Below are 26,880 nucleotides of genomic sequence, written 5' to 3'. Positions count from 1 at the left end.
TCTGACCGGGTGGATGGATTTGTCCCAGATTTGGTGTGTGAATGCTCTAGGGTAGGTTCATGAACTCATTCGAGTTTGGAGGTTAACACTTTCAAAATGTCGGATTTTTTATTTGGCCCATTACTTCTGACTGGGTGGGTTGATTTGCCCGGTAACACCTTATTTTAATGGTCCACCATTTCAGTGAATCTACCATATTAGGTACAGTGTAATAACCAGTGTAACTATATTTAATACCATATAATACTAGTGTAATACCAGTGTAACAATATGCAATACCAGGTACAGTGTAATAACAAGTGTAACAATATTTAATACCATGTAATACTAGTGTAATACCAGTGTAACAATATGCAATACCATGCAATACCAATTACACACAAATACATGAAGTAAGTACAAAATTGGTACATGTTGTTACACTGGTAATACATGGTATTAAATATTCTTACACTGGTTTATTACACTGTACCCGGTATATCCACTGCAATAGTGAACCATTAAAACAGTGTTACCAATTGCCCCATTTTTGCTTAATTTTCACAATAGTCGTTTGGTTTTAAGCCTAACACGTCATTGATATTAAGTATATTTATTTTATATTATGTATTTATCATATATGTTTATGAAAAGGTGGACGGGAGTGGTAGGGATGATGGGGGACTGGAAGCGTCGCGTTTCAGGGATATACCTTAAAGGAATAGGTCGGTATTTTGCATTTGGGACCTTAAATATGGTGTATCATACACTGAGCTACCCACCTGTGTCACTTTTGTTTGATTTGAAGCCTTCCGTGAGATTTTGGGTTTGGGCGATATCCACAAACCACCATACAACGGGAGTCAGCGGGGCACAGACTTTAAATCCGTCGTACACGCATAAACAGTATTTTCTTATTTTGTTTAGGGTCATACAATTACGTTTCCGCCTCATTTCAATATTTAAATCTCCCGGGTTCAGTGAACGAATTAAAAATCTGTATTGACTGAGGTGTGCCACGTCATCTTTCTGCGACGCTCATTCTGACAGCCAGGAGCCAGCCAGCTCTGCTACGGCAGTCGGCAACATGATAAAGTAACAAGAAGCAAACGTTGAAGCTCTCGGTTTTTAACAGTTCTTCGGCTAGAACTTTGCTATGGGTTGAATGTGCGCATATACTGGATGCTGAAACTAAACGACAAGCTTTATGAAACCGTGGCATTTTGCGTTGAGATGGAAAAGGAACGCGCCACACTCTCCTGGATACGAGGCTACGTGTGTGCGGTTTCTACCAGCAAAACAAACTAGCAGGACAGAAGTGACAGCGTCAGAAAGAAAACAATGCTGTTCCGATTGCTGATGGAGACAACAGAGGTAAGGACATATTATGTACGTATCTTGAGTTTTTGAATGGCTAATCTTGGTGTCGCCTCAAACTAGCTCTCTTCTCGGTGCCTTCGTATGGCTGTTCATGCTACCAGCTACAGATAGTCAAATGAATCAAAGCTACCTTTGGTCTCAAACAAAATTGTACACGGAAAATACGAATAGTATTCCTTCAGTAGGCAAGACAATCACAATCATATGATAAGCCCTGCACCAAATCATGGGGTATACTTATAAGTACAGTTGACTTTTACTTTTTACTACTTGTAAAAACATTCAGCTGTCTAGCCTACTGAGAAATGGTAGGCTACATTGATTCTCATGTCATATCACTTGGAGGTTTTATAGTGTGATACTGATCTGATGTAGTGACACACTTCTTTATTTATTTAGGAAGGTGCCAAGTAACTCTGGAGGATATTCTCGCCATGACGAATCGAGCTGGTATCAACGTTCTTCGAAGTTGAATCGGAGATTATAGCCAAAACTCGCAGGAACACATAGCTTTCAATTGAGTAAGTCGCCGAGGAATTTGTAACTTCTGTTTGATTTACTATGCCCAGACAGCTTTGTCGATATTGGGGTCAGTCAGTGACGTTAGTAGTAACTTCCCAGCTAGTGCCAGATTATTATTTGTTCTGTTGTGTTTCATGTCAGTGGATTATCCAAGAAGCATTTTCATTGCAGTATACTAATCAATTATTTATGAACATAAGCTGTGGTTGTACCACCCCCCCCCCCAAAAAAAAACAAAAAACAAAAACAAAACAAAAACCCGTCATTGACTGAAGTGTCCCTACCTCTTACTTGCTGTATTGTGATCATCTGTCTCGTAGGAAATGCTGTACACAGCGCCCAGCGCCCTGGGAGCTGAACGTCTGCGGCCAGGTTACAGTACAGAAGGGTCATCCAAGGTGCATCATGACCCTCATCCATCTCCACCATACCATATGCTGGATGGAGTCAGAGTCTCTACATTGACTTATCATCTTGTGTTATATTGAGTAATTACAATGAAGTTATAAATCTAGTTGGTAATACTACACATAATTTGACATTACACATCTTAGGTGCATTGTGGGGACCCCTTATTGGACCAAATGTAGCTGGTTCGAATCCCTCCTGACCTCTCCCTACATCTCCATCCATGGCTGAAGTGCCCTTGAGCAAGGCACCTAACCCCACATTGCTCCAGGGACTGTAACCAATACCACTTTTGGTAAATGAAAGCGTCAGCTAAGTGCAATGCATTTTTTTTAAAAATGCAATGAAATGAAAATGTAATATTCCATGTCTTTTGATAACATTTGTAAATTAATTTCATGCATCATTCCATTGTAACAATCATAGGGACACTTTCTCAACTTCCACCTGCACAATATCTTGGACTCACAGGAAGAGATTATCTACATAAATCAAAAGACACCGCACACTGCTTACCATTCTTTTTCTTACTTTATTTTGACACACAGGGCAAAATGCGTTGTTAGCTCAGAAAAATGAAGGAAGAAAAAGAACAATAAGCAGTGTGAAATGTCTTTTGAATTTTGTTCATTGTTCACCTTCTCCTGCCTCACATCAGCACCTGCATTGCTGAGGGCTTGTGCACAAGGACTCTCTTGAACTTAGGTCATCAATATAATTTGATGGCCATTGAAAATAAATTTTACACATTTATCCATTTGTCATTACTGCCTCAAGTGTCATTACTTTACCTTCTTTACATAAAGGAAAAGAGAGAAGATTTTACTGGGACTTTAATGTCAGCAGGTGTGACCAATAACAATGTGTACATCATATTTGTAATCATTCAGTCATTAACAATGTAGGAAGAAGTGAAGAATCTTGTAATAATGTAAGAAATGTCTTATTGGGTAACCAAGATGTCACTATCAAACATCAGAAAGTATTTTAGATAAATAGGGTTTAGGACCTTCCGAAATGATTGCTCCGTCATGACACTAAAACATACATGTCTGTTCTTGGGACTGGAGTGGAGAGTTTTCGTGGTGGAGTGTTTGTTACACTCAGTTTATTCTATAGAGGGGTTGTCTCCTTTCCAGCACTCAGTCCATTAGGTCCTTTCAGAAGGTCTGGCGTCTATCTGGAAAATAGAAATGACAATTGTAGTGTATTATGTATGGCCATTGAACAGGAATGGTAAAGGCCAATCACATGAGTGCACAGTAGGTGATGGCAGTAATGTAACAGAATGTGAAACTCATAAAGAAGATTGTCTGCTCTCCAGATACACCGTGATAAGTCAAAAGGTGTTAGTTGAAGGCCACTGGACTTTTTTTTAATAATATTGGACAGGAAAGCAATGGGCATTTTGCCAGAGTAATACTGGATGGAAAAACCCTTTGAAAAATATCGACACGAAAGTAATTATAATTAATATTATATTAGTATTAGTAACTATTATAATTAGTATGAATGGTGTACTGTATGGGAAATACTACAAACGTGGCTCATAACTGTTTTTTCCCCTGAGCCACACATATCCCATGTGTTGCAACGACATTTCAGTTTTTGCACATAAAATGTGTTCGTGATAACTCGCCTATGGAATACACCCTGGTGTGTTGTTTAGACTTCTAAAACAAATGCAGTGGAGTGTGCCTGATGTGTTTACCTTTGTGGTAGACCATGCCGGTGTCAAACCGAAGTATTATCCAGACGACCGTCTTCAGGTGGTAGTGTTCGTCTGCGAAGGGCTAGTGAGAAACCGGGTCAGGAAATGACTGCACAGTAGATACTGATGGCTGGTCAACGGTGGGCTGCTATTCACAGGGGTCGATTGAGGACGTCATGGAAAGTCCAGCTCTTGAGTCTTGACCTTCTCCTGTCTTTCTAAATAATAAATAAAGAAGTGTGTCAATACACCAGTATCACTGTAAAACCTACAACTAGTATGACCTGAAGATCAAGCAATGTAGGCCTACCAGTTATTGGCTAGACAGTCGAATTACGTGCCGTCAGTTTTACTAGCAGTAAAAGTGAAAACCACAGTCGACCTACTCCATGATTTGGTGCAGGGCTTTGACAGGCTTATCATATGATTGTGATTGTCTTGCCTACTGAAGGACTACTATTTTCCGTGTACAATTTTGTTTGAGACCAAACGTAGCTTTGATTCATTTGACTATCTGTAGCTGGTAGCATGAACAGCCATATGAAGGCACCGAGAAGAGAGCTAGTTTGAGGCGACACCAAGATTAGCCATTCAAAAACTCAAGATACATACATAATATGTCCTTACCTCTGTTGTCTCCATCAGCAATCGGAACAGCAATGTTTTGTTTCTGACGCTGTCACTTCTGTCCTGCTATTTTGTTTTGCTGGTAGAAAGAGCTTTGGCGCAAAAGCCGCACACACGTAGCCTCGTATCCAGGAGAGTGTGGCGCGTTCCTTTTCCATCTCAACGCAAAATGCCACGGTTTCATAAAGCTTGTCGTTTAGTTTCAGCATCCAGTATATGCGCACATTCAACCCATAGCAAAGTTCTAGCCGAAGAACTGTTAAAAACCGAGAGCTTCAACGTTTGCTTCTTGTTACTTTATCATGTTGCCGACTGCCGTAGCAGAGCTGGCTGGCTCCTGGCTGTCAGAATGAGCGTCGCAGAAAGATGACGTGGCACACCTCAGTCAATACAGATTTTTAATTCGTTCACTGAACCCGGGAGATTTAAATATTGAAATGAGGCGGAAACGTAATTGTATGACCCTAAACAAAATAAGAAAATACTGTTTATGCGTGTACGACGGATTTAAAGTCTGTGCCCCGCTGACTCCCGTTGTATGGTGGTTTGTGGATATCGCCCAAACCCAAAATCTCACGGAAGGCTTCAAATCAAACAAAAGTGACACAGGTGGGTAGCTCAGTGTATGATACACCATAATTAAGGTCCCAAATGCAAAATACCGACCTATTCCTTTAAAGGTACACTGTGCAGGAAATGGTCAGAAAAGGTACGGCTACTGTGCTGGTCATTGAAACTGGGTTGCCTGTTGCCAAATTCGATCTTTTCATGAAAGCTTACTAAGTAATATTTTCTAGTATGGCCCAAGTACAGTCATTTTTGCTGCTAAAAATGTCTATTTCTGGAAATTCAAAATGGCGGACCATGGAGAAGATGAGAAAAGTATGGAGAAGTATGAAAAATGCAATTTTCCCAGTCATAATGAATATTTAGAATTTGATAATGGTGGTAAGTATTCATGAAAAAGGTAACAATAGTGAATGGGTAGCATGAATTCTGGAAACAAAAAACTAAAAATCTTACACAGTGTACCTTTAAGCAGTCAAAGGCGACTGCACAGGCAGTCTAGTTGTATATGGAATGTGTTGTTTGGTTATAGGATAATATGCTGCAATGGTATGGTAATAGCAACTTGTGATAGTGTGTTCATCAAATTTTTGTGTAAATGATGTCCCAATATTATGTCGGCCTGCGTACATGCAGGAGTTAGGGTTATGAGAAACACCTTGGTGGTGCAGATTGGACACATCCAGTGATGAACCCATGGTCACAGAATGTTTCGGGTCTTGGATCATCACACACCCCCACCTGGGGACTCAGCCGGTGCTGATCAGACCCTGATTTGCATCCAAGCAGTGGACTAAACCATGTCTCTCTCATCCCTTTTCATCCACAGCTACCTAGAGGCTTTCTCAACTGCCTCACGGATGTGTTTTTTGGGTAAAACTGTTATCTAAAAGAACTGCAAGTCGTAATGGATACAATTGTTAACAGTAATGTAACACAATGTAACATAATTAATGTAATGCATGTGTTGCAGTTGGATGTGGAAACCCCAATCGAGAGCAGGATGCGGAGGTTCTTTCGGTTCTTTCAACTGCTAGTTGCCACTGTGACCTGCATCATCCTGTTGAATGGCCTTGCAAGGTGGACGTGGGAGGTGATATCCATCATACACTTGTACAGATCACCAGTGCTGCACGAACTACGAGAGACTACAGACACCATTGAACACATCCACAACTCCTCGCACCTCATGGTGTCTGCTTTTAAGGACCATCGTAGAGACGGGGCCATACGGGTGATTAGCATCCTCAGAAGATCGGAGCTCAAGAACCTGTACTGTGTACTCTGCGTTCTTCCAAGGACTGAGAGGGATGAGGCTAGCCAGTGTGTGTCTTCAGAGGCAGTAGTTGAAATGCACAGCGATCACTTTGGCTTTCCTTACGGGACTTCAGACATATTGTGCAACAGTCCATCATCCATTGAGCCCAGACATGTAGCCATATCAATGGGTCCAATCAATGTCCAGAATTTAAAATATTTACCCATTCAAAACCAGAAGACCAAGGATCCATTTAAGTACAGTTTCACTGTGTGCATATCCAGCCTCTTTGGTGAGTACAACAATGCCCTCCAGTTTGTGCAGACCATGGAGGTCTACAAGCTGATTGGTATTCAGCGAGTGGTCATCTACAACACCAGCTGTGGGCCAGATGTGGAGAAGCTACTCAAGCATTACAGCAAGGAGGGCATGGTTGAGGTTGTTCCTTGGCCAATAGACAAATACCTGAAGCCTTCACATGGATGGCAGCCAGAGGAGTCACCGGGGGACCTGCATTATTATGGACAGCTCACCACGCTGAACGAATGCATTTACAGACACATGTATCAATCACAATACCTTCTCATGAATGACCTTGATGAGATTATTATGCCTTACAAACATGCCAGCCTTGGGGACTTAATGGACACCCTACAGAAACAGCATCCTGATGCTGGGGTGTTCATAGTAGAGAATCCCATTTTTCCCAAAACCCAGTTTGACGACAGTGGTCGCTTTAGCAGGCGTGAGTGGAGAAATGTGCCTGGTATAAATATCCTGGAGCACATTTATCGTGAGCCTGACCATAGAGTAGATAGGCCCACTAAAATGATTATCAATCCCCGCTATGTGGAGCAGACATCCGTACATGAAGTCTTAAAGCATTTTGGACCCTCCATCAACGTCCAGTTTGATGTCTGCCACACAATCCACGTCAGGGTCCCTCTGAATGGGAGCCTACACAAAAACCAACTGCATGAGGACAAGAAGCTTTGGGAGTTTGAGAAGAAGTTGATTCCCAAAATCAATCGGGCACTTAATGAGTCAGGACTCTTACGGTAATTTAAAACTACACGCTTGGCAATCAGAGGTGTCAAAAGTAAAAGTAAAAGTTTAAAAAAGAAGCACAGTTTCCCTCCCACACAAGTAACTTATCAGAGTAAACAGTAGACCTGTGTACTCGTCTTACGATCAGCTAACTCTGCACTGGTTGGATCAAATTGGTGGTGGGTCCTTGATAGATTTTCAGTGTTTTTCAGTAACAACAGTCTATCTATCCCATTAGTTGTAATGGAGTAAAGGGTGTACGTAATAGCTATGTACTACCATGTGCTAGTGTTGTAATTACACCACAAAGTACTTTTACTTTTACTTTTGACACCTCTGTTGGCCATGAAGGGGGGTGTTAACCCGCAGCACATTGATGGTTTAGGCCAGGGGAGCAACTTGAATAGTTATGCCACTTTATGAGTCAGGCCTGTTAGTGCAGTCCCAAACTGAAATGCCTGGAGTCAGCTGAAATCAGCTCAGCAGTGGGAAAGCCTTAGGCTGAATCCCAATTCTAGTTTCTACCCATACACCTACCCCTTAGGCCGAATCCCAATTCTAGTTTCTACCCATACACCTACCCCTTAGGCCGAATCCCAATTCTAGTTTCTACCCATACACCTACCCCTTAGGCCGAATCCCAATTCTAGTTTCTACCCATACACCTACCCCTTAGGCCGAATCCCAATTCTAGTTTCTACCCATACACCTACCCCTTAGGCCGAATCCCAATTCTAGTTTCTACCCATACACCTACCCCTTCCCCTTTGTCTCTTCAAATGGAACTATAAGGTGTGTAGGGCTTGAAACGCAACCCCTACGGATTGAGACACCCCTTCAACAATCACTGAATGACACTCGTGTCACTCAAAAGCGGTGTCTCTGTTAAAGCACATTGTTTGTTACTACTTTGGTTACAATTTGAAAAATGACAACGGTGTTGTACGACCCTCACTATTTGTTTATGACTTCATAAACAAATAGTCATAAACAAATAGTGAGTGTCGTACAACACCGTTGTAATTTTTCAAATAAGGGATGCAAAAAAAACATTATAAAGACTTAGTAAGTAATTAACTAATGATAAACAAAACATCAACAAATGTTTTATCATTAACTAAGTTTTATTAATACTAAATAAAATATCTATCAACAATATGTTCAAGATTTTACAAACCTTTTAACAGAGTATTTGTGTTAATTTACCGCTCACCCATGCCTGCCAATAACGGATATCAAGGAACTCCTACAAAACTAGATGCTACATCTTAAGGTTTCTTAATACCATGGGGAAAAGAGCTTTTAGCTGCTCTGCTCCTCAGCTGTGGAATGCCCTTCCCCCTGACATCCGTAATATTGACTCTGTGCCCCTGTTCAAATCCAGGCTAAAAACCCATCTGTTTCAGGTAGCCTATTATTTATGATTCTTAAACTCTGTTTTATTTTATTTCATATTTAGTAATTTTTTATTCATTTATTTATTTTTGTTTAAAATTGTAAATTTGTAATTTTTTATTCATTTATTTATTTTTGTTTAAAATTGGAGTTTGCCCATGTGATGAGGAAGTAAACATAGTATGGTATGGTAAATTGATTTTAGTGTTTTGAATGACAGTGTGTTCAATGTGACAACCAGGGATTTTCTTCATGAAAATTGTGTGTAATCCAGATAATTGTGTGTAGTGGTTTGAAACGAGTGTGTTTTAAAACTGAAATGTGAGTGTAAAGGAGGAATTGTGCTTAGTGTTCAGTGACATTGGTTAGGGGAGTTGGGTGAGATGTTCTGAGAATTGTGTGTGAAGCAATCGAGAAAAACTGTAATTGTCAAAAATCTATGTAACAGGGTTAGCACAGAAGTTTGAAATTGTGTTTGACCAGTCTTCAATGTGCAGTTTAAATAACCCATTAAATAATCCATTGACAATAAAACACAAACAGATCATTGGAGTAACTCTGGGTCTTCACGTTTTTCCTTGGTGCTCATCAATGTAGGGGCTCTCAAGTTTAGTCCAGGAAGAGAAGTTCTGAGGCACTCAAGGTTGTGATTTTTTATACTTTTTATTTGGCTACAATTGCCTACGCGTTTCAGCCTTAACCCTTTTCAGACTGGGCTTTTTTTTGACATTCCTGGGCCTGGGGAATCATAACTCATGAACGGAATTCAGTATGACTACGAAACTTGGGGTAGATGATCTACGTATGGACATCTATGAATGACATCATTTTTGTGTAATTATCTGGTATAATGACATCATTATGACATCATCATCTTAGTATGCCCGAAATCTCGCCATAATGTATTTTCCATCAAATTTAGGTAATGCACTTGAATTTTAATGAGTGTATGCTTCAAACCACTTAAATGCTCACAAAGTAGTCTGATGATAATGGAAATAACAAAAAAATGTGAAAATATATTGCGTCATAGATATGGTAAAGTGATTTTTGGTCAGATATACCTGTCAGAAAACCGAGCCATGGCAACGGCAAAAATGATAAACCTAATCTTTCTGTACTTAACTGTAGCTAACTAAATGTTAGGAAAAGTCACAGAGCTTCATAGTCATAGCTTAAATCGTTAAGGAATTATATGACATCAAAGTTGGTGCGGGCACTTTTACCCCCCCCTCAGTCTGGATAGGGTTAAAGGCCTTCTTTGGGGCATATCCTGATGATGATAAGAGAAACAATAACATACAGTGTGAGCAATCCAGACTGATCAGATAAGCCATATCTGTGTGTCTCACTTGTAGACGTGGCTGAACTCAGGGGATTTATTGTTGTCTCTGAGCCCACCTCCAATAAATGTCAGCTGACGGAGTACAAAAAGACTGCACTTTCTTGCTTGCATTGAAGCTTTTAGTAATGAAGAAATCTTTTTTTAAACTCCCGCACACTGACCATTTCGCGGACCATTTTTAATATACAATGTTTCGGTCCTAGACCTTCATCAGGTAAACTGTCTGCGGGAGTCTTTTCAAGTTGTCTGCTGAGTGACCCATGGGCCATCTCTGACACATCTCTGCTGAGTGACCCATGGGCCATCTCTGACACATTTCTGCTGAGTGACCCATGGGCCATCTCTGACACATCTCTGCTGAGTGACCCATGGGCCATCTCTGACACATTTCTGCTGAGTGACCCATGGGCCATCTCTGACACATTTCTGCTGAGTGACCCATGGGCCATCTCTGACACATCTCTGCTGAGTGAACCATGGGCCATCTCTGACACATCTCTGCTGAGTGACCCATGGGCCATCTCTGACACATTTCTGCTGAGTGACCCATGGGCCATCTCTGACACATCTCTGCTGAGTGACCCATGGGCCACCTCTGACGCATTTCTGCTGAGTGACCCATGGGCCATCTCTGACACATCTCTGCTGAGTGACCCATGGGCCATCTCTGACACATCTCTGCTGAGTGACCCATGGGCCATCTCTGACACATCTCTGCTGAGTGACCCATGGGCCATCTCTGACACATCTCTGCTGAGTGACCCATGGGCCATCTCTGACACATCTCTGCTGAGTGACCCATGGGCCATCTCTGACACATTTCTGCCAGCTGACATGTGCAAAAAAAATGCAAGTTTAACATAGCAACGAGAATAAGCAAGAGAGCATGGCCTTTTGGCAAACCATGTTTGCATTTCTCAAAACCAGTTGCTAACTACGTCAGCTATTTTGTTGTTTGCAATGCAATTTTCCATTTTTCAACTACCCAAGTTGCTATTTGGCTAACAACTACGCTTTTGAGAAATGCACCCCATGTTTGGCCTGCATAGTAGAGGCTGCTGCCTATGGCAATGTACTATACCAACCAGTGTTGCCAGATTGGGCTGTTTCCCGCCCATTTGGGATCGATAGTTTCATGTGTAGTTATGTAGAGTTAAAATGAGAGTGAGAAAGCATTGATGAGTGATTTACATTATACTCTAGGCTTAGGAACTTTCACAAAGGTCTACAGTGCAAGTACTAACATTTACTGTACACAAATGCCACTGTGATGATGGTCCTGAATAATACTTACAGGAATGTAGTGTGCATATATAACACAAGACACAAGACAACATTATTACTTATTTGCTACACTAAATAGAGTTGGTTGGCGTGCCTGTAACATTATTACTTATTTGCTACACTAAATAGAGTTGGTTGGCATGCCTGTAACATTATTACTTATTTGCTACACTAAATAGAGTTGGTTGGCTGTAACATTATTACTTATTTGCGGGGGCGTTCCTTTCCTCACACAGCCAGAGGGCGGGACTCAGGTAACTGAAGAGCAGCATTCTCTGGTGCTTTCTGAATACCGTGTGTAGGCCATCACTGATCAACACTGCCCTCTGCTGAATAAACTATGCAAGTACCAATTTTGTGAAAGCACCAACTCGAGCAAGGAAACACGTCAAATGATCATGTAATCTTGTAGCATGGCCTTTAGGGGGTGCTACAATAAAGAAAAAGGTTTTGGCCTTCCACTGATGGTGTGTTTTGGTTAGAGTGTGTGTGTGTGCGTGCGTGCGTGCGTGCGTGCGTGTGTGTGTGTGTGCATGAAGGGCAGTGCATGCATGAAGGGCAAGCATACTCCCACATTTTCTTTGAAGAAATGATACAATGTAGTTACATATTGTTTACATTACAGATATGAGAGAGTAACTTTCTGTCTGTGTGCGCTCTCTCGCTCTCTCTTTCTGTGTGTGTGTGTGTGTGTGTGTGTGTGTGTGTGTGTGTGTGTGTGTGTGTGTGTGTGTGTGTGTGTGTGTGTGTGTGTGTGTGTGTGTGTGTGTGTGTGTGTGTGTGTGTGTGTGTGTGTGTGTGTGTGTGTGTTTGGAGTGAGGTGACAATGGGAAAAACTGGACAACACCGGCATCATCACCAGACTTCGTGCAATCACTTGGCTACCACCGAGTGAGTAATAGTCTATTATAGAAGCCACCTTTCATAGATCTTCAAATAACTAAGGCCATCGTAGCCTCTTACTGTAGATGGTCCTCTTGATGGGCCTATTCGCTCTTTAATGAAAACGAACTCAAATGTACCATAACAACATTGTTATGGAAATGCAGGAGTCTTATGCAAGAGTATTAGGTAACCGATTAAGGCTTGGTCGTTACCATTTTGGTGACAACAAGGTTATAACAGCGGCTCTGCGCCAAGAGGTTAAAAGTCCCGTAGCCCCATAATGCACGCCGTACCTCCTGAGGCACGCTGTAATAGACATTGAAAGTTAACTACTATAGTACTACACTACTATGACAGTGCACCGGGTTTTTAGTAATACATTACAACTTGGTCATTGCCATTCTGGTAACAGCTCATTTATAATGCCGTGTCTTAAGGGGTTAAAAGTTAGAGTAAACTGGTCCACTTTGGAAGGACTAGGCCAGGGATGACTGGAGCAATCAGATACTTTTTAGTATTTTATTGTGGTGCAAACATAATGTCCCTTAAAAGTTCTTTTAGTCGCTTCATCATTGTAAAAACAAAGAAGAATGTCCGCACACTGCTCCTGTGTTGCTTTTTTATTTTTTTCTCAAGTGAGCGTTTTCGAGCTAGTCGCTCTTCATCAGACTACTGAAGTAGACTACCGACTAGCTCGAAAGCGCTCACTTGAGAAAAAAATAAAAAAGCAACACGGGAGCAGTGTGCGGACATTCTTCTTTGTTTTTACAGTATTCTGGCCTTTTGTCATGCACCTGCGCCTTGGATGTGCGCACCACTAACCTATAGACAGGTCATCAGCTGGGAAAATTAGGCCTTTCGTCCTACCGCACTTTTCTCTGTGGATTACTGACCAGAAGCCCTATTGGAAGAAATTAAAACATGGGGCCACGTCAATTTTTGCCCAGAATTCTATATGGCCGCCATTTTCCAAAATGACTTGTTTTCATGCATTATTACATTGTACTATAAGGTNATATTCATGAACAATAAACATCTTTCAGCACAATTCTTTCCTATATCCTTACATAAATGTTTACAAAGGTTGACTAAACTAAAAAAAAATGAAAATAAAGTTGGCCACCTTGCAATATCCAAAGGAAAGTGCTGAAAATAATGATTGAAATGCACATAGAGAGTCTATGGCTGGGAAAATTAGGCCTATTGTCCTGTCAGGGTTTTCACAGTGGATTACAGACCAGAAGGCCTATTGAAAAAGAACTTGGGGCCATCTATGTCCTCCAAAATTCAAAATGTTCTCTGTTTTTCAGAATGGCAGACTTTCACACATTTTTCTCAATACTCCAAGGCCATAATTATCAATAAAGATTACATATTTTTCAGTTAAATTGTCCTATCTCCTTACAGACGTGAGTATAAAGGTTGTCAAGAAAAAGGCATGAATATATTTATCTTGGCACTTTGAAATATCCAAAGGAATGATGTCAAATGATTGAATTTCACAAACACAGTGAACTGCTGAAAAAAGGCATATTGTCCTGCCAAACTGTGTGTGTGTGTGTGTGTGTGTGTGTGCCTGTGCGTGTTTGTGTACCGTATTAGCCCGAATATAAGACGATCCTGATTATAAGACGACCCCCCATTTTCAGGCTCATGTTTTGGGGAAAAAAGTTTTTTGAAGACTTAATTTTGTTTCACATTTGAAACTTTTTTCAAAATGCAGTTTGTAATTTGTTGGAAAATCTGAGGCTTTTTACAAAGAACAAATTTCACAATATAATTTTCATGGAATTTCCATGATATAAGACCACAGATGGCTACTCATATCCTTTTCCTTTCTTTACTCACTTCACCTGTCAAGCGCCAATAGGCACCGTAACAGGCTACAGCGACGCAACATAGCCTACATTCAGAGTCTGCGCCAGCCAGGCAGGCAACCAGTCCAGTAGAGATAGGCAATCTATTGTGCAATGCACAGATTTTGCGAAATGCTTAATTGACAGCAATATCTAACCAGCAGAAGTCTCGCCAAATCGCCGTTCATTTTATGCATCCAAAGTTTTCCGTTGGACTGTAGAAACGTGACCAAAGGCAGATTGACGCATTGCACTTGAAACCCATGCGCTGCCTATCAGGACCACGTTGACATTAAAAGTCCGATTGATATTCATTTCGTACCAAGGGTAAAACTCCTAGTGATTTTATATGAACAAGACAATCTCTTGCCCTAACCATTATTCTGTGTTGTTGCATCGTTGCGAGGCATATCGTCACTTTGTCGCGCACACACAGATGACCATTGATTGGCTTATGACAGCATCCAAAACTTAGCCTACAGGTTGTTCGTCAAATCACCCTTCATTTCTTTAGTTCTAGTGGCGTTATCGGCTGACCAGAGAGAACGACCAAAGCTTTCCTGATGAGACTGTAAAACCAAACACAAATAAAAGCAGAGCAACAAGCCGCGATTGACTTGTGTTTTTCCCCTTGCACTGTCGTCCGCATCGCGTTGACATTGACAGTTGATAGACGTGCGGTGCAACTGTCATAACGAAACAAGCATCTGCAAATTTGATATGGACAAAACAATCTCTTAACCCATCCATTATTGAGTTTTGTGGCATTGTTGTGAAGCATAGGCTAATGGCCGAATTCAGGTTAAGTTTAAAAAAAAAAAAAAAAAAAAATGTTTTACTTTTTTCTCTAGCGCGCGGAAATAAGACGACCCCCCTTTTTAGAGTACTATTTTTAGAACAAAAACCACGTCTTATATTCGGGCCAATACGGTATATGTGCTTCTTACACTGACATAGGCACAGTAGACCGGGTGTGTGTGTGTTGGGGGGGGGGGGGGGTAGGCGGGACCGAATGATGTGGAGGAGCGAGGGGATGAATGAGGGGGTGAGCGGGGGTAGGGGGGCAGAGTGGGGGGTGGGGGGGAATGAGTCGGGGTTGAATTAGAGGGTGGGGGCAGAATAGTGTGTGGGGGATGAGTGAGGTAGTGGGGGGGAATAGTGTAGGGGTTAAGGGGGGCAGAGTAGTGGGGGGGGCTAAGTTGAGTCAGGTGGGGGTTGACCTGCCAAACTTTTCACATTGGATGGGGGGTGGGCGAGTATTTTGTGGGGGGGTGGGGGAATGAGTCAGGTGGGCAGAATAGTGGGGGGTGAGTGAGGGGTTGGGGGCAGAGTAGCCTGGTGGGGGTGGGGGGGGGGGGGGGGGGGGTGAGTGAGGGGGTTGGGTGGGGCAGAATAGTGTGTGTGGGGGAGATGAGTGAGGGTGTGGGGAAGGCAGAATAGTGTGTGGGGGAAAGACACTGTAGAGCAGGGGAAAGATGAGCGGGGGATACGCACACACACACGCACACTCACCCTTGCTTTATGCAAAAAAGGTAGGCCTGAAAAACTTTTGGTCAGAAATCTAATGTGAAAAGTTTGGCAGATCAATAGCCTTTTTTCAGCAGTCAACTGTGTATGTGTAATTCAATCATTTTCTGACAACAATCCTTAGGATATTTCAAAGGGGCAAGATATATATTTACATCATTCTGTTGCCAACCTTTGTATTCACGTCTGTAGATTGGAGATAGGACAGAATTTCACTGAAAATAGGTTGCCTTTATTGATAATTATGGTCTTAAGGGCCGTACACACACATCGCTGCTATTTACTAGCTTCTCGCTTGCTCGCTACTCTATCATGGAACGTTCGCTGAAAGTTCCCGCGGCTTTAATTGCCAATGGACAGGCGAGAAGTACCAAACTCTTCTTTCCAATTGGTTACTCGCTTACTCGCCTCGCTCGAAGATCAAATATTTTCAACTCGGGATCCGCCCACATCGCATCGCTTGTACAGTACTCGCCTGCTAGTCTCGCTGGAACACATTGACATTCTATTGAGTTCATTCGCTGAGTGAGTAACTAGCAGCGACGTGTGTGTAAGGCCCTTTACAGTATTGAGAAAAATGTATGAAAGTCTGCCATTCTGAAAAACAGAGAACATTTTGAATTTTGGAGCACATTTGAGATGGCAACCAGCTGGAGAATCTTTTTCAATAGGCCTTCTGGTCTGTAATCCACTGTGAAAACCCTGACAGGACAATAGGCCCAGCCATAGACTCACTATGTGCATTTCAATAATTATTTTCAGCACTTTCCTTTGGATATTGCAAGGTGGTCAACTTTATGTTCATTTGTTTTAGATTAGTCAACCTTTTAAACATGTATGTAGGGAAATAGGACAGAATAGTGCTGAAAGATGTTAATTGTTCATGAATATCACCTTATAGTACAATGTAATAATGCATGAAAACAAGTCATTTTGGAAAATGGCAGCCATATTGAATTCTGAGCAAAAATTGACGTGGCCCCATGTTTTAATTTCTTCCAATAGGGCCTCTGGTCAGTAATCCACAGAGAAAAGTGCGGTAGGACGAAAGGCCTAATTTTCCCAGCTGATGACCTGTCTACTACTGACAGTCGCTTCATCATTGACATTAACTGGCCTTTTGATTCTCTGACTACCGGACCATCTCACCTTCCTCTGTTCATACCAGAGACCGTAAGCCGGCCCTGAGATATCACGTATCACCACATTCCCTTGCTACCGAACTGGAAGCTCTTTACAAAGACTTGAGCTTCATAAAGTCCCGACAAAGACTTGCCCTCAAAGGTCAAACATGCAATGTCCTCCGCCCGCAGCACTGACGATGATACGCTTGTGTACCGGGAGGAGGGATGGCGGGGGGGGGGGGGGGGGGGGGGGGGGGGGGGGGGGGGGGGCACGACTGAATGCAGAGCCAGTTTTACCATCATGCAGACTAGGCAGTTGCCTAGGGCCCAGTGTTGGGGGGTACGAGTGGGGGTGGGGGATGGGACGGGGGGTTTCCCTTAACCCCCTTAACCCCTTAAACCCCCCCTGGCTACGGGCCTGTTGTGTTCTCATTGCACTGTATGTACTGTAGGTCGGGGGGGGGGTGGGGCTATTACATGACTTTGTCCCAGGCCCGACTAGGTTGTCAGGGGCCCTGCTTGTGTGAAGCCATTCCTGGCAATCTGAGACAGTCTGTGGGTTCAACAGGGACACAGCACACCATCATCATCATCATCATCGTCATCGTCATCGTCATCGCCGCCGACTCGCTGTGAATTGACATTCTCTCATGACTCCTGTAAGTCTGGCAGAACGTGGTAATCCACACACACACACACACACACACACACACACACGCACACACACACACACACGCACACACACACACACATACACACACTCACACACACACACTCACATACACACATACACACGATGGCCACGTCACGTCAGGGGGCTCTGGTTCTGTAAGAGGGGATCATGTCATGTCTGTGCCTCCCTCCGGGACCTCAGAGGAAGATGAGGAAGAGCACACCTGCTGCCTACCATACCAGGCCCGCTGGACCGGCCTGCCAGGCCGCAACCATCCAGACCGCATATCTGGGCGCAACAGATGACAGCAAGGTTAGGGTTTAGTCATCCTAGCGGTTAGCGTTTAGTCATGCTAGCCTCTTCATCCATGCTGATTCACCAGATGCACTGACACTCACATACACACATATCACAGACACAGACAGACACACATACACACACACGCAGAGACATACCACAAACACACACAGACATAGCACACACAAACACACACACACACACACACACACACACACACACACACACACACACACACACACACACACACACACACACACACACACACACACACACATGTCCCCCCCCCCACACACACACACGCATCACACAGACTCTCTGTTCCGCTGCCACAAAGACAGAGCCACATCTACATGTACTATATGGGGCAGACAATGCCCACCCTCCCACACACACACACACACACACACACACACACACACACACACACCCTTCATTCCGCCACCGCGCACGGCACGCTCACACACACACACAAACACACACACACACACACTCACACACACACACACACCCTTCAATCCGGCACAGCGCACGGCACGCTCACACACACACCCTTCATTCCGCCACCGCGCACGGCACGCCCGCACACAGTCACACACACACACACACACACACACACACACACACACACACACACACACACACACACACACACACACACACACACACACACACACACACACACACCTCCATATCCCCACCCTACACAAGGCCAGTCATAAAAGAGCAGCACAAATCCCATATCACCTATCAGTGATAAACGGCCAAACTATTCCCAGGGGCAGCGGGTAGCGGGCATCTGGCATACTGGGCATTTCCCGGTGGGCCCCGCACCCTCATGGGCCCCTATTTCCAGAAATGTAAATAAATAAATAAATTGTTTTTGTTTTTACATTTCTGAAAATAGGGGCCCACGATGGTGCGGGGCCCACTGGTGAATCAGTTCTGTGCCACTAATTATGAGGGGGGGGCCCTTTAAGCCAAAAGTGCCCGGGCCCTATTTCAACTCCAGTCCAGCCCTGGCAGGGACACATGCCAGCCACGCATGACACACCACTCCAGCTATTCACCCGACTCCTCTGATGATGCCCTCTCATAGTACTGATGCCCTCTCATAGTAACTCCTCTGATGATGCCCTCTCATAGTAACTCCTCTGATGATGCCCTCTCATAGTAACTCCTCTGATGATGCCCTCTCATAGTAACTCCTCTGATGATGCCCTCTCATAGTAACTCCTCTGATGATGCCCTCTCATGATGCCCTCTCATAGTAACTCCTCTGATGATGCCCTCTCATAGTAACTCCTCTGATGCCCTCTCATAGTAACTCCTCTGATGATGCCCTCTCATAGTAACTCCTCTGATGCCCTCTCATAGTACTGATGCCCTCTCATAGTAACTCCTCTGATGATGCCCTCTCATAGTACTGATGCCCTCTCATAGTAACTCCTCTGATGATGCCCTCTCATAGTAACTCCTCTGATGATGCCCTCTCATAGTACTGATGCCCTCTCATAGTACTGATGCCCTCTCATAGTAACTCCTCTGATGATGCCCTCTCATAGTAACTCCTCTGATGCCCTCTCATAGTGACTCCTCTGATAGATAGATTATAGGCCGGAATACTCACCTGACACTCGCTGGAATTTGAGGAGAGACGGTCCGGTGGAATAGGGACCGATTAACTCAAAGGCTAGATATGGCTACATTGCCAACATCAATCCAAGGTGCAGTATTGACAACTTTGTTTGCAAATTATGTTATTCTTTATTCCTAATTTGAAATTATGATGCGGCCTGTGTAATTTTTGTCGCGCAATTTGCCTTCCGCAGGGGCCACCAGTAACCTGTAGGCTTGGGGCCCCCCCTGCCCATCTTAATCCTGCCCTGGGTGTGAACTAATTAGGTCACTTCAGTAGGGTGGTGAAGCTCCAAATACAGGCATGCGGAGATAGGCAGACAAAAACACACACAGACAGGCAGATCAGGGGTCCTTATCTCGAAAGCATCTTTGCTAACGAGGGTAGCAACGTCCTTCGTAAGAGCGATTCAACTCTCTCTCGACAGCGACGCTCACCACTAAATCCAAGGGAATGGTAAGACGTCTTAAGACGGTTAGCAACGTCAAGAATCAAGAAACGGACCCCAGATGGACAAACAGACAGATAAGACGTTTAATAAATGTACCGGTAGTTAGGGAAGAATCCATAACCAGACAGACAGGCAGGCACACAGACAGACAGACAGACAGACAGACAGACAGACAGACAGACAGACAGACAGACAGACAGACAGACAGACAGACGTTTACCACACAACAGGTAAATCTGGAAAAATCCATGATGTCATACTGGACATGGACATGGACAGGTGAAGAGAAAGAAGATGCATACCTACAATTACTGATTCAAGTAATTCATGTATAAAAATGATATAAGAAGTTCCTGGCTTTCCGAGCTGATGCACCATGCATGCCAACACCTCTCATAGGCAGAAGCCACAGATGCCCACTTGTTTTCCAGTCACAGACAGACAGACAGACAGACAGGCAGGCAGACAGACAGACAGACAGACAGACAGACAGACAGGCTTTTAACCAAATGCATTGTTAGGCACATGAGGAATTCATGAGATCATTCACCGAAATAGCAGTGTTATGCTGTATGTTGTGTAATATACAGTAAACAGCTGTTAAATATACCGTTGCGTTGGGGGCGCTGTGGCGCAGTGTGCTAAGCCCCCCACATTTGGGCTTGCATGCCCACCCACGGGGACCCCTGTTCGAGTCCGGCTGGGGTCATTTCCCGATCCTCCCCTGTCTCTCTGTCCCATTCGTTTCCTGTCACCATCTTCAGCTGTCCTATCAAATAAAGGCATAAAACCCCCTAAAAATATATTTTAAAAATATATACCATAGCGTTGTGACTGTAGCACTACAGTGATGCGGCTCTGGCACCTGGGGGTCTCTAATGTCTAATGTCAACCGACTTCAAATACATGTTACCCCTGATTATTTTTTCTGTGTTTTTCTCTACTCGAGAAGCCTGTTACAGCAGATGGAATCACCGGCGGGCCTATTCACTATTTGCTGAAAATACTCAACTACATCATAACAGCATTGCTGTGACAGTACCGAGAACCTTAAGTAACAGATTAAGACATAGCCATTACAATTTTGGTGACAGTAAGGTTATAGGCTCTGCGCTAAGGGGTTACTTTTTTTTATGAATTGTGTGAATATAAGTTACAAGTGGAAAAACAGCTGTTGTTTGTTATCTTACTGAACGCTTAAATGTTGATAACAAAACTGAAAAAGTGTGCCATGAATTGCCATGGATGGAAGAAGGGGGGTGGGGGCTGGTTAGATGACCTTCGAAGAGAGTGAACAGTAACACAGTTGTTGTTTGAAGAAGTCGGCGGCTCTTTTCCGGCAATTGTGCCCCGCACACCACACCACAGCACAGGCTCGCCGGCTTGGGGGTTTTGGGGGGATTACTGGATTATGTAGGACGCACAGCTGAGAACAGAACAGACTCTGACTGCAGGGCAGACGACAATGCCGCATGGGCACCCAGTTGGCAAGGTCTCCTTCACGACAAACGGGCCCCCGGCTGCCAAAACGAGGTGGCGAGCGAGGGGGCACTGCAGCAGACACAAGAGCAGATTTGTGTGCCGCAGTGACATGTTTAACTGTTGAGACACATGGCCCTTGTTGTAAAGTAGCTTTTAGCAGAATGGAACTGGCCAGACCAAGTCATAATGTGTTAAAGGTGCTGTGTAATGATCTAGTAGTGTTAGTATTATTGTAGTGAAGTCTTTCAGTCACTATTGCAGACTATTGCACTGACTTCCAGTGTGCAATAGGGCAGTGTTGCCAGATGTGTCTGACCTGCAGCTTCTCAAAAAACGCCAAAATAGGCTAAATTCCGCCCAAAATCAACAAATTACACTGACTTCGATGGGCCCAAAACGGCTGAAAAAAACGCCAAATGGCCAATTTTTCCCGTTTTTACCCGCAGACGCTCATTCCAAGTAGCCCAATTGGGCGAGCACCCGCCCAATCTGGCAACACTGTATGAGGGTGAGAGATCACCTCAGGAAGAGGAGCGCTGGGTGGTGGTGGTGGTGGTGGTGAGGAGCGCTGGGTGGTGGTGGTGGTGGTGGTGAGGAGCGCTGGGTGGTGGTGGTGGTGGGGAAGAGGAGCGCTGGGTGGTGGAAGAGGTGGTGGTGAGGAGTGGGTGGTGGTGGTGGTGGTGGTGAGGAGCGCTGGGTGGTGGTGGTGGTGGTGGTGAGGAGCGCTGGGTGGTGGTGGTGGTGGTGGTGAGGAGCGCTGGGTGGTGGAAGAGGTGGTGGTGAGGAGTGGGTGGTGGTGGTGGTGGTGAGGAGCGCTGGGTGGTGGTGGTGGTGACGGGGCTGTATGAGAGGGGGAAGAGGAGCGCTGGGTGGTGGTGGTGGTGACGGCCCTGTATGAGAGGGTGAAGAGGAGAGCTGGGTGGTGGTGGTGGTGACGGCCCTGTATGAGAGGGTGAAGAGGAGAGCTGGGTGGTGGTGGTGGTGACGGCCGGGGCTGTTCTGGAGAAGCTGCCTGTAGCACCCCTACTGGCCGTGTATATGTGACGTAACACTCTGCCTTACTCATTCAGACAATGTGGGGAAATTGTTGTGCGTAGTAGTAGGCACATTGCCATCACCTTTGGCTTTCAGGGAAGTGTGGGAGAATGGTGACTACTAGGATTTTATGGCCCAATAATGTCCAACCGGTTCAGAGCAAGAATGCTGGGGCTACGTGCACTCGTAAACAAGGAGGGCGGAAGACATGGTGGATTTGGCGGTCTGTGTGCGTGTGGGTAAAAGAGAAAGAGAGAGATAGAGGGGAGAGAGAGAGAGTGTTAGAGAGAGAGATGATTTAAAAAAGATATATTTTTATTCACCATCATAATTATTATTATATTGTATGTCAGCTTTGGCAACAGTGTTTCACTGAGCCATGCCAACAGAGCTACCTTTGAATTGAATTGAATTGAATTGAATTGCGAGAGAGCGTGCATTACATGGAGTGAGCGAGAGAGAGAGAGAGAGAGAGAGAGAGGTAAACATGGTATGTTTCTGACCAGGCAAAATGTTTTCTCATGTCGATAGCTCAACAGAATTTAATTCAATTGATAGAGGCAGAGTGAGTAAAGAGAGAGAGAGAGAGAGAGAGAGAGAGAGAGAGAGAGAGAGAGAGAGAGAGAGAGAGAGAGAGAGAGAGAGAGTCTGTGTGTGTGTTCCTGGGTCTCTTCAAGCCCTTAAAGGTACACTGTGTGAGATTTTTAGTTGTTTATTTCCAGAATTCATGCTACCCATTCACTTATGTTACCTTTTTCACGAAAACTTACCACCACCAGCAAATTCTAAGTATTCATTATGACTGGAAAAAATGCACTTTTCATACATGAAAAGGGGGATCTTCTCCATGGTCCGCCATCTTGAGTTTCCAGAAATAGCTATTTTTAGCTGCAAAAATGACTGTACTTGGGCCATACTATAAAATATTAGTTTATTACTTAGCATGAAAATATCAAATTTGCCAATAGGCAGCCCTGTTTCAATGAGCAGCATAGTTGCAGCACCTTTTTTGACCATTTCCTGCACATTGTCCCTTTATTTATTATTATTTATTTTATTTGTAGTTTATTTGGCAGGGACAATGCAGTGCACATTGTTACAAACATGACATGGCAAAGCCATGACACAACTTGCAGATGTGAATACATGGAAGGTTTATAGCTAGATAGCTAATTTGCAACCCCAGTCCCTGATCAGGCTACCTACTCTAATACATACATATAAATCATCTAAAAGTACAATTGTACAATACAGTATACAAGACAATAATAAGCCAACTTGAAACATGCTCCCTATAATATAAAAGCCTTGTGCATTAAGAAAAAAACAAGATGATGATGGTGACCTATATATTGTATGCTGTGTGTGCATGTGTGTGTGTTAACTATTGTGTGTTATGATTACATTTTTGGTTTTCCTTCAGCCAGTGTTTCAGTTGTCTGTTAAATGTTTTAAACTCTGTTTGGATTTTTATTACAGTTGGTAAACTGTTCCACATTTGAGTTCCAATAACTGAGACACTAGACTGACCAAAAGAATTTTTGCGCACCTCTGCAATAGCAGCTTTAAAGCTCTATGGGTTCAGAGTAAAGGGAGTGCTGCTCCCTTCGGCCATCCAGTTTCTCCAGCAGGGCAGGCCTAGGCCACAACAGTGGACCGCGTATTTTCAGCCAAGACCGGTCCATCAGGAGTACATAGGATGGCGTTGCCAGGCAAGACCGGTCCATCAGGAGAACATAGGATGGCGTTGCCAGGCAAGACCGGTCCATCAGGAGTACATAGGATGGCGTTGCCAGGCTAGGTCAATCAGGAGTACATAGGATGGCGTTGCCAGGCAAGACCGGTCCATCAGGAGTACATAGGATGGCGTTGCCAGGCAAGACCGGTCCATCAGGAGAACATAGGATGGCGTTGCCAGGCTAGGTCAATCAGGAGAACATAGGATGGCGTCGCCAGGCTAGGTCCATCAGGAGTACATAGGATGGCGTTGCCAGGCAAGACCGGTCCATCAGGAGTACATAGGATGGCGTTGCCAGGCTAGGTCAATCAGGGATTGACTGACACAATGAAGCCTGTGTTTTCAATCCTCTAATATGAGCTATTTTGACCACAACAGTCAAAACGCTTGATTTCTATTTGACTCTCTCGAAGAGGCCTGCTGTAGTGGCATGAGGACTGATACCAATTGAGGGGAGGGAGGGCCAGGCCACAGTCCACCAGGCCCTGTATGCCCCATGTTTTCAGAGTCAGGAGTCCGCACACTTGTTGTGATTTATTTTTTCATGGCAGGATAACGTTTCGACCTCAACAGTCTGCCATGAAAAAATAAGACACAACAAAAAGGATTCTAAGTGGGCGGACTCCTCACTCTGAAAACTACAGTTGACCTTCATCCTGCACCTTTACCTGGGATGTGCACAATCCTTTCCTTCACCTGTATGCCCTATGGCCAATCCAGCCAGTATCTGCAGCCAGTGCCCTTTCCAAGTAGCCTGGCCTACATTCCCCTGCCAGCCAACTGTTTGCTTATGGCTCAGCATGTGTTGTTCTGCAATCGCTTCAGCTTAGGTGAGCCCAAACAAACTAGCTGTTGTGTGAAACCCAACACTCACTCACGGACCATTGCTCAAGGTGGCGAAAAGAGAGAGAGAGCGAGAGAGAGAGAGAGAGAGAGAGAGAGAGCGAGAGAGAGAGAGAGAGAGAGAGAGAGAGAGAGAGAGAGAGAGAGAGAGAGAGAGAGAAAGAAATCAACCAAAACAAAGCAGGGCGACTTGAAACAATTAGCGACAGTGTCTGCACATGAATGAAGTCAATGCAGAGTTGCAGCAGCGACAAAATGTGCTGTAATTAATTATGTAGACAGACCATATTTGTCAGCTAAAGTTGACATGCTGCAAATGTATGGGCACTATCTAGAAAAAAAAGAGTCCAGCTATGTGCGCAGAGAGATCGGCAGGTGTGTTACATTGAAATTCTGAATTCATTGATAACTTTAGTGTACAGTATATTATTAACTGGTTAGTAATTCACTTTATTGGTTTATTTTGTGTGCTTCAGACTACGGTGCCAGCCAGGGTTGTTCTCATATGCAGCACCTGTAATTGGGCCTACTGTATTTACCCATGCAATGGCATTGCAAAACAGAACAATTCATACTATAAAAAATGTGAAACATTTACAGTATAGACATGACACAATAAAACAGGATTATTTTCTTATTTCAATATTTTATTTCCACCCTTTCAATGAGTGAATTTTAAAACAGTGAAAATATTTATCTGTCACTAATAGTCCTCTAATTTATTCAATTCATACAAAATTATGACATCTGATTTGACATATGAATGTGTGTGTGTTTTAAGTCACAAATCCATAAATACATTAAATAGTTATCGCTCTCTCCCTCTCTTTCTCTCTCTAATCAATTTTACAAATATTTTTCTTTAAAAAAAAATGGAACAAAAAAAAGAAAAGAAAAATGTTTATTTAGAACACTGATGCAAACCCAGATTGCAAAGTCACATAAACACATTTTGCAGTAAGACTCAGTTCTGTAAGACTCAGGAGCATGTCAAGCCATTGGAGAGCACTTTAGAATAGGGGTCACATGTCAGCTACTGATACAGGCCATTACTGCCTGTATATGTGACTACTGTTGCTCAATGTGACTTTGAGGACATGTTAAGCAAAACCAAGAGCTTGTTAGGTCCTTATTACGACGACATTAATAACAAAGACCTTATGGGCAACATATATATAACAAGACATATCTGAATGCAACAAAATGTCCGATTTTGCTTAACACATGTCTTATAAATCACGGATACACAAATGCCTCTTTTCCACTGCGGGTTTTCTGGTAGGCCTTACAGCTCGACACAGCACGACTCAGCCACCACTTTTTGCTTTACAATTGAGCTGTGACGTGCCTATTCGAAAAGCAAAAAGTGGCAGCCGAGTCATGCTGTGTGGAGCTGTATAGGACTACCAGAAAACCGTCAGAGGTAAAGAGGCAAACGTCAGGCATGTATTAGTGTGCTGGCTAACATGTGAGCCCTAAATGAAAGTGTTAATGAGACATCTGAGAGCAGAGTGGCTGTGGTAATTGTGAGGGAGAATATACACATGTGGCACTGCGGAGGCGAAACACACATTGTAAACACAAAATACAAAGAGGCCAAGAGATCAATCAGTCATATAGGGAAGACAAACCCCCACACACTCTCACACACACACACAAGTATGCACACACAGGCACACACACAGGCACGCACACAAACATGCGTACGGGACATACATGTATGTATATACACGTAAACAATATAAAAGACAAAATGCACTAAAATTCAAACTACTGTATCTTTACACGGGCAACTCTATCTCCCTAT

The 26,880-nt window shown here is 43.7% G+C and overlaps 1 protein-coding gene and 2 long non-coding RNA genes across 3 annotated transcripts; 2 read left to right on the top strand and 1 right to left on the bottom strand.

Annotated features, from left to right (window-relative positions):
• Nucleotides 1-752: 752 nt before the first annotated feature.
• On the top strand, nucleotides 753-3,042 carry LOC134447003 (uncharacterized). The gene is made up of 3 exons (XR_010034556.1): nucleotides 753-1,353; nucleotides 1,759-1,880; nucleotides 2,202-3,042. It is a non-coding gene; the product is annotated as an uncharacterized LOC134447003 (long non-coding RNA).
• On the bottom strand, nucleotides 2,142-5,276 carry LOC134447002 (uncharacterized). Its single transcript, XR_010034555.1, has 3 exons — nucleotides 4,628-5,276; nucleotides 4,001-4,218; nucleotides 2,142-3,469 (listed from the first exon to the last, which is right to left on the bottom strand). It is a non-coding gene; the product is annotated as an uncharacterized LOC134447002 (long non-coding RNA).
• A 921-nt stretch (nucleotides 5,277-6,197) lies between these two features.
• LOC134448150 (uncharacterized) lies at nucleotides 6,198-7,514 on the top strand. Its single transcript, XM_063197910.1, has one exon. The coding sequence runs from the start codon at nucleotides 6,198-6,200 to the stop codon at nucleotides 7,512-7,514; it is 1,317 nt and encodes a 438-aa protein (XP_063053980.1).
• Nucleotides 7,515-26,880: the final 19,366 nt, after the last annotated feature.

The sequence above is a fragment of the Engraulis encrasicolus genome, chromosome 4 (genome assembly GCF_034702125.1).
Source record: "Engraulis encrasicolus isolate BLACKSEA-1 chromosome 4, IST_EnEncr_1.0, whole genome shotgun sequence".
In the NCBI taxonomy this organism is placed as follows: domain Eukaryota; kingdom Metazoa; phylum Chordata; class Actinopteri; order Clupeiformes; family Engraulidae; genus Engraulis; species Engraulis encrasicolus.
Note: the sequence above shows the minus strand (reverse complement) of the source record. Positions and strands in the feature narration are given on the sequence as shown.

Bases quoted from the DNA above. Each gene is read 5' to 3' on its own strand.
- LOC134448150 (XM_063197910.1), top strand. From the start codon at position 6,198: ATGCGGAGGTTCTTTCGGTTCTTTCAACTGCTAGTTGCCACTGTGACC.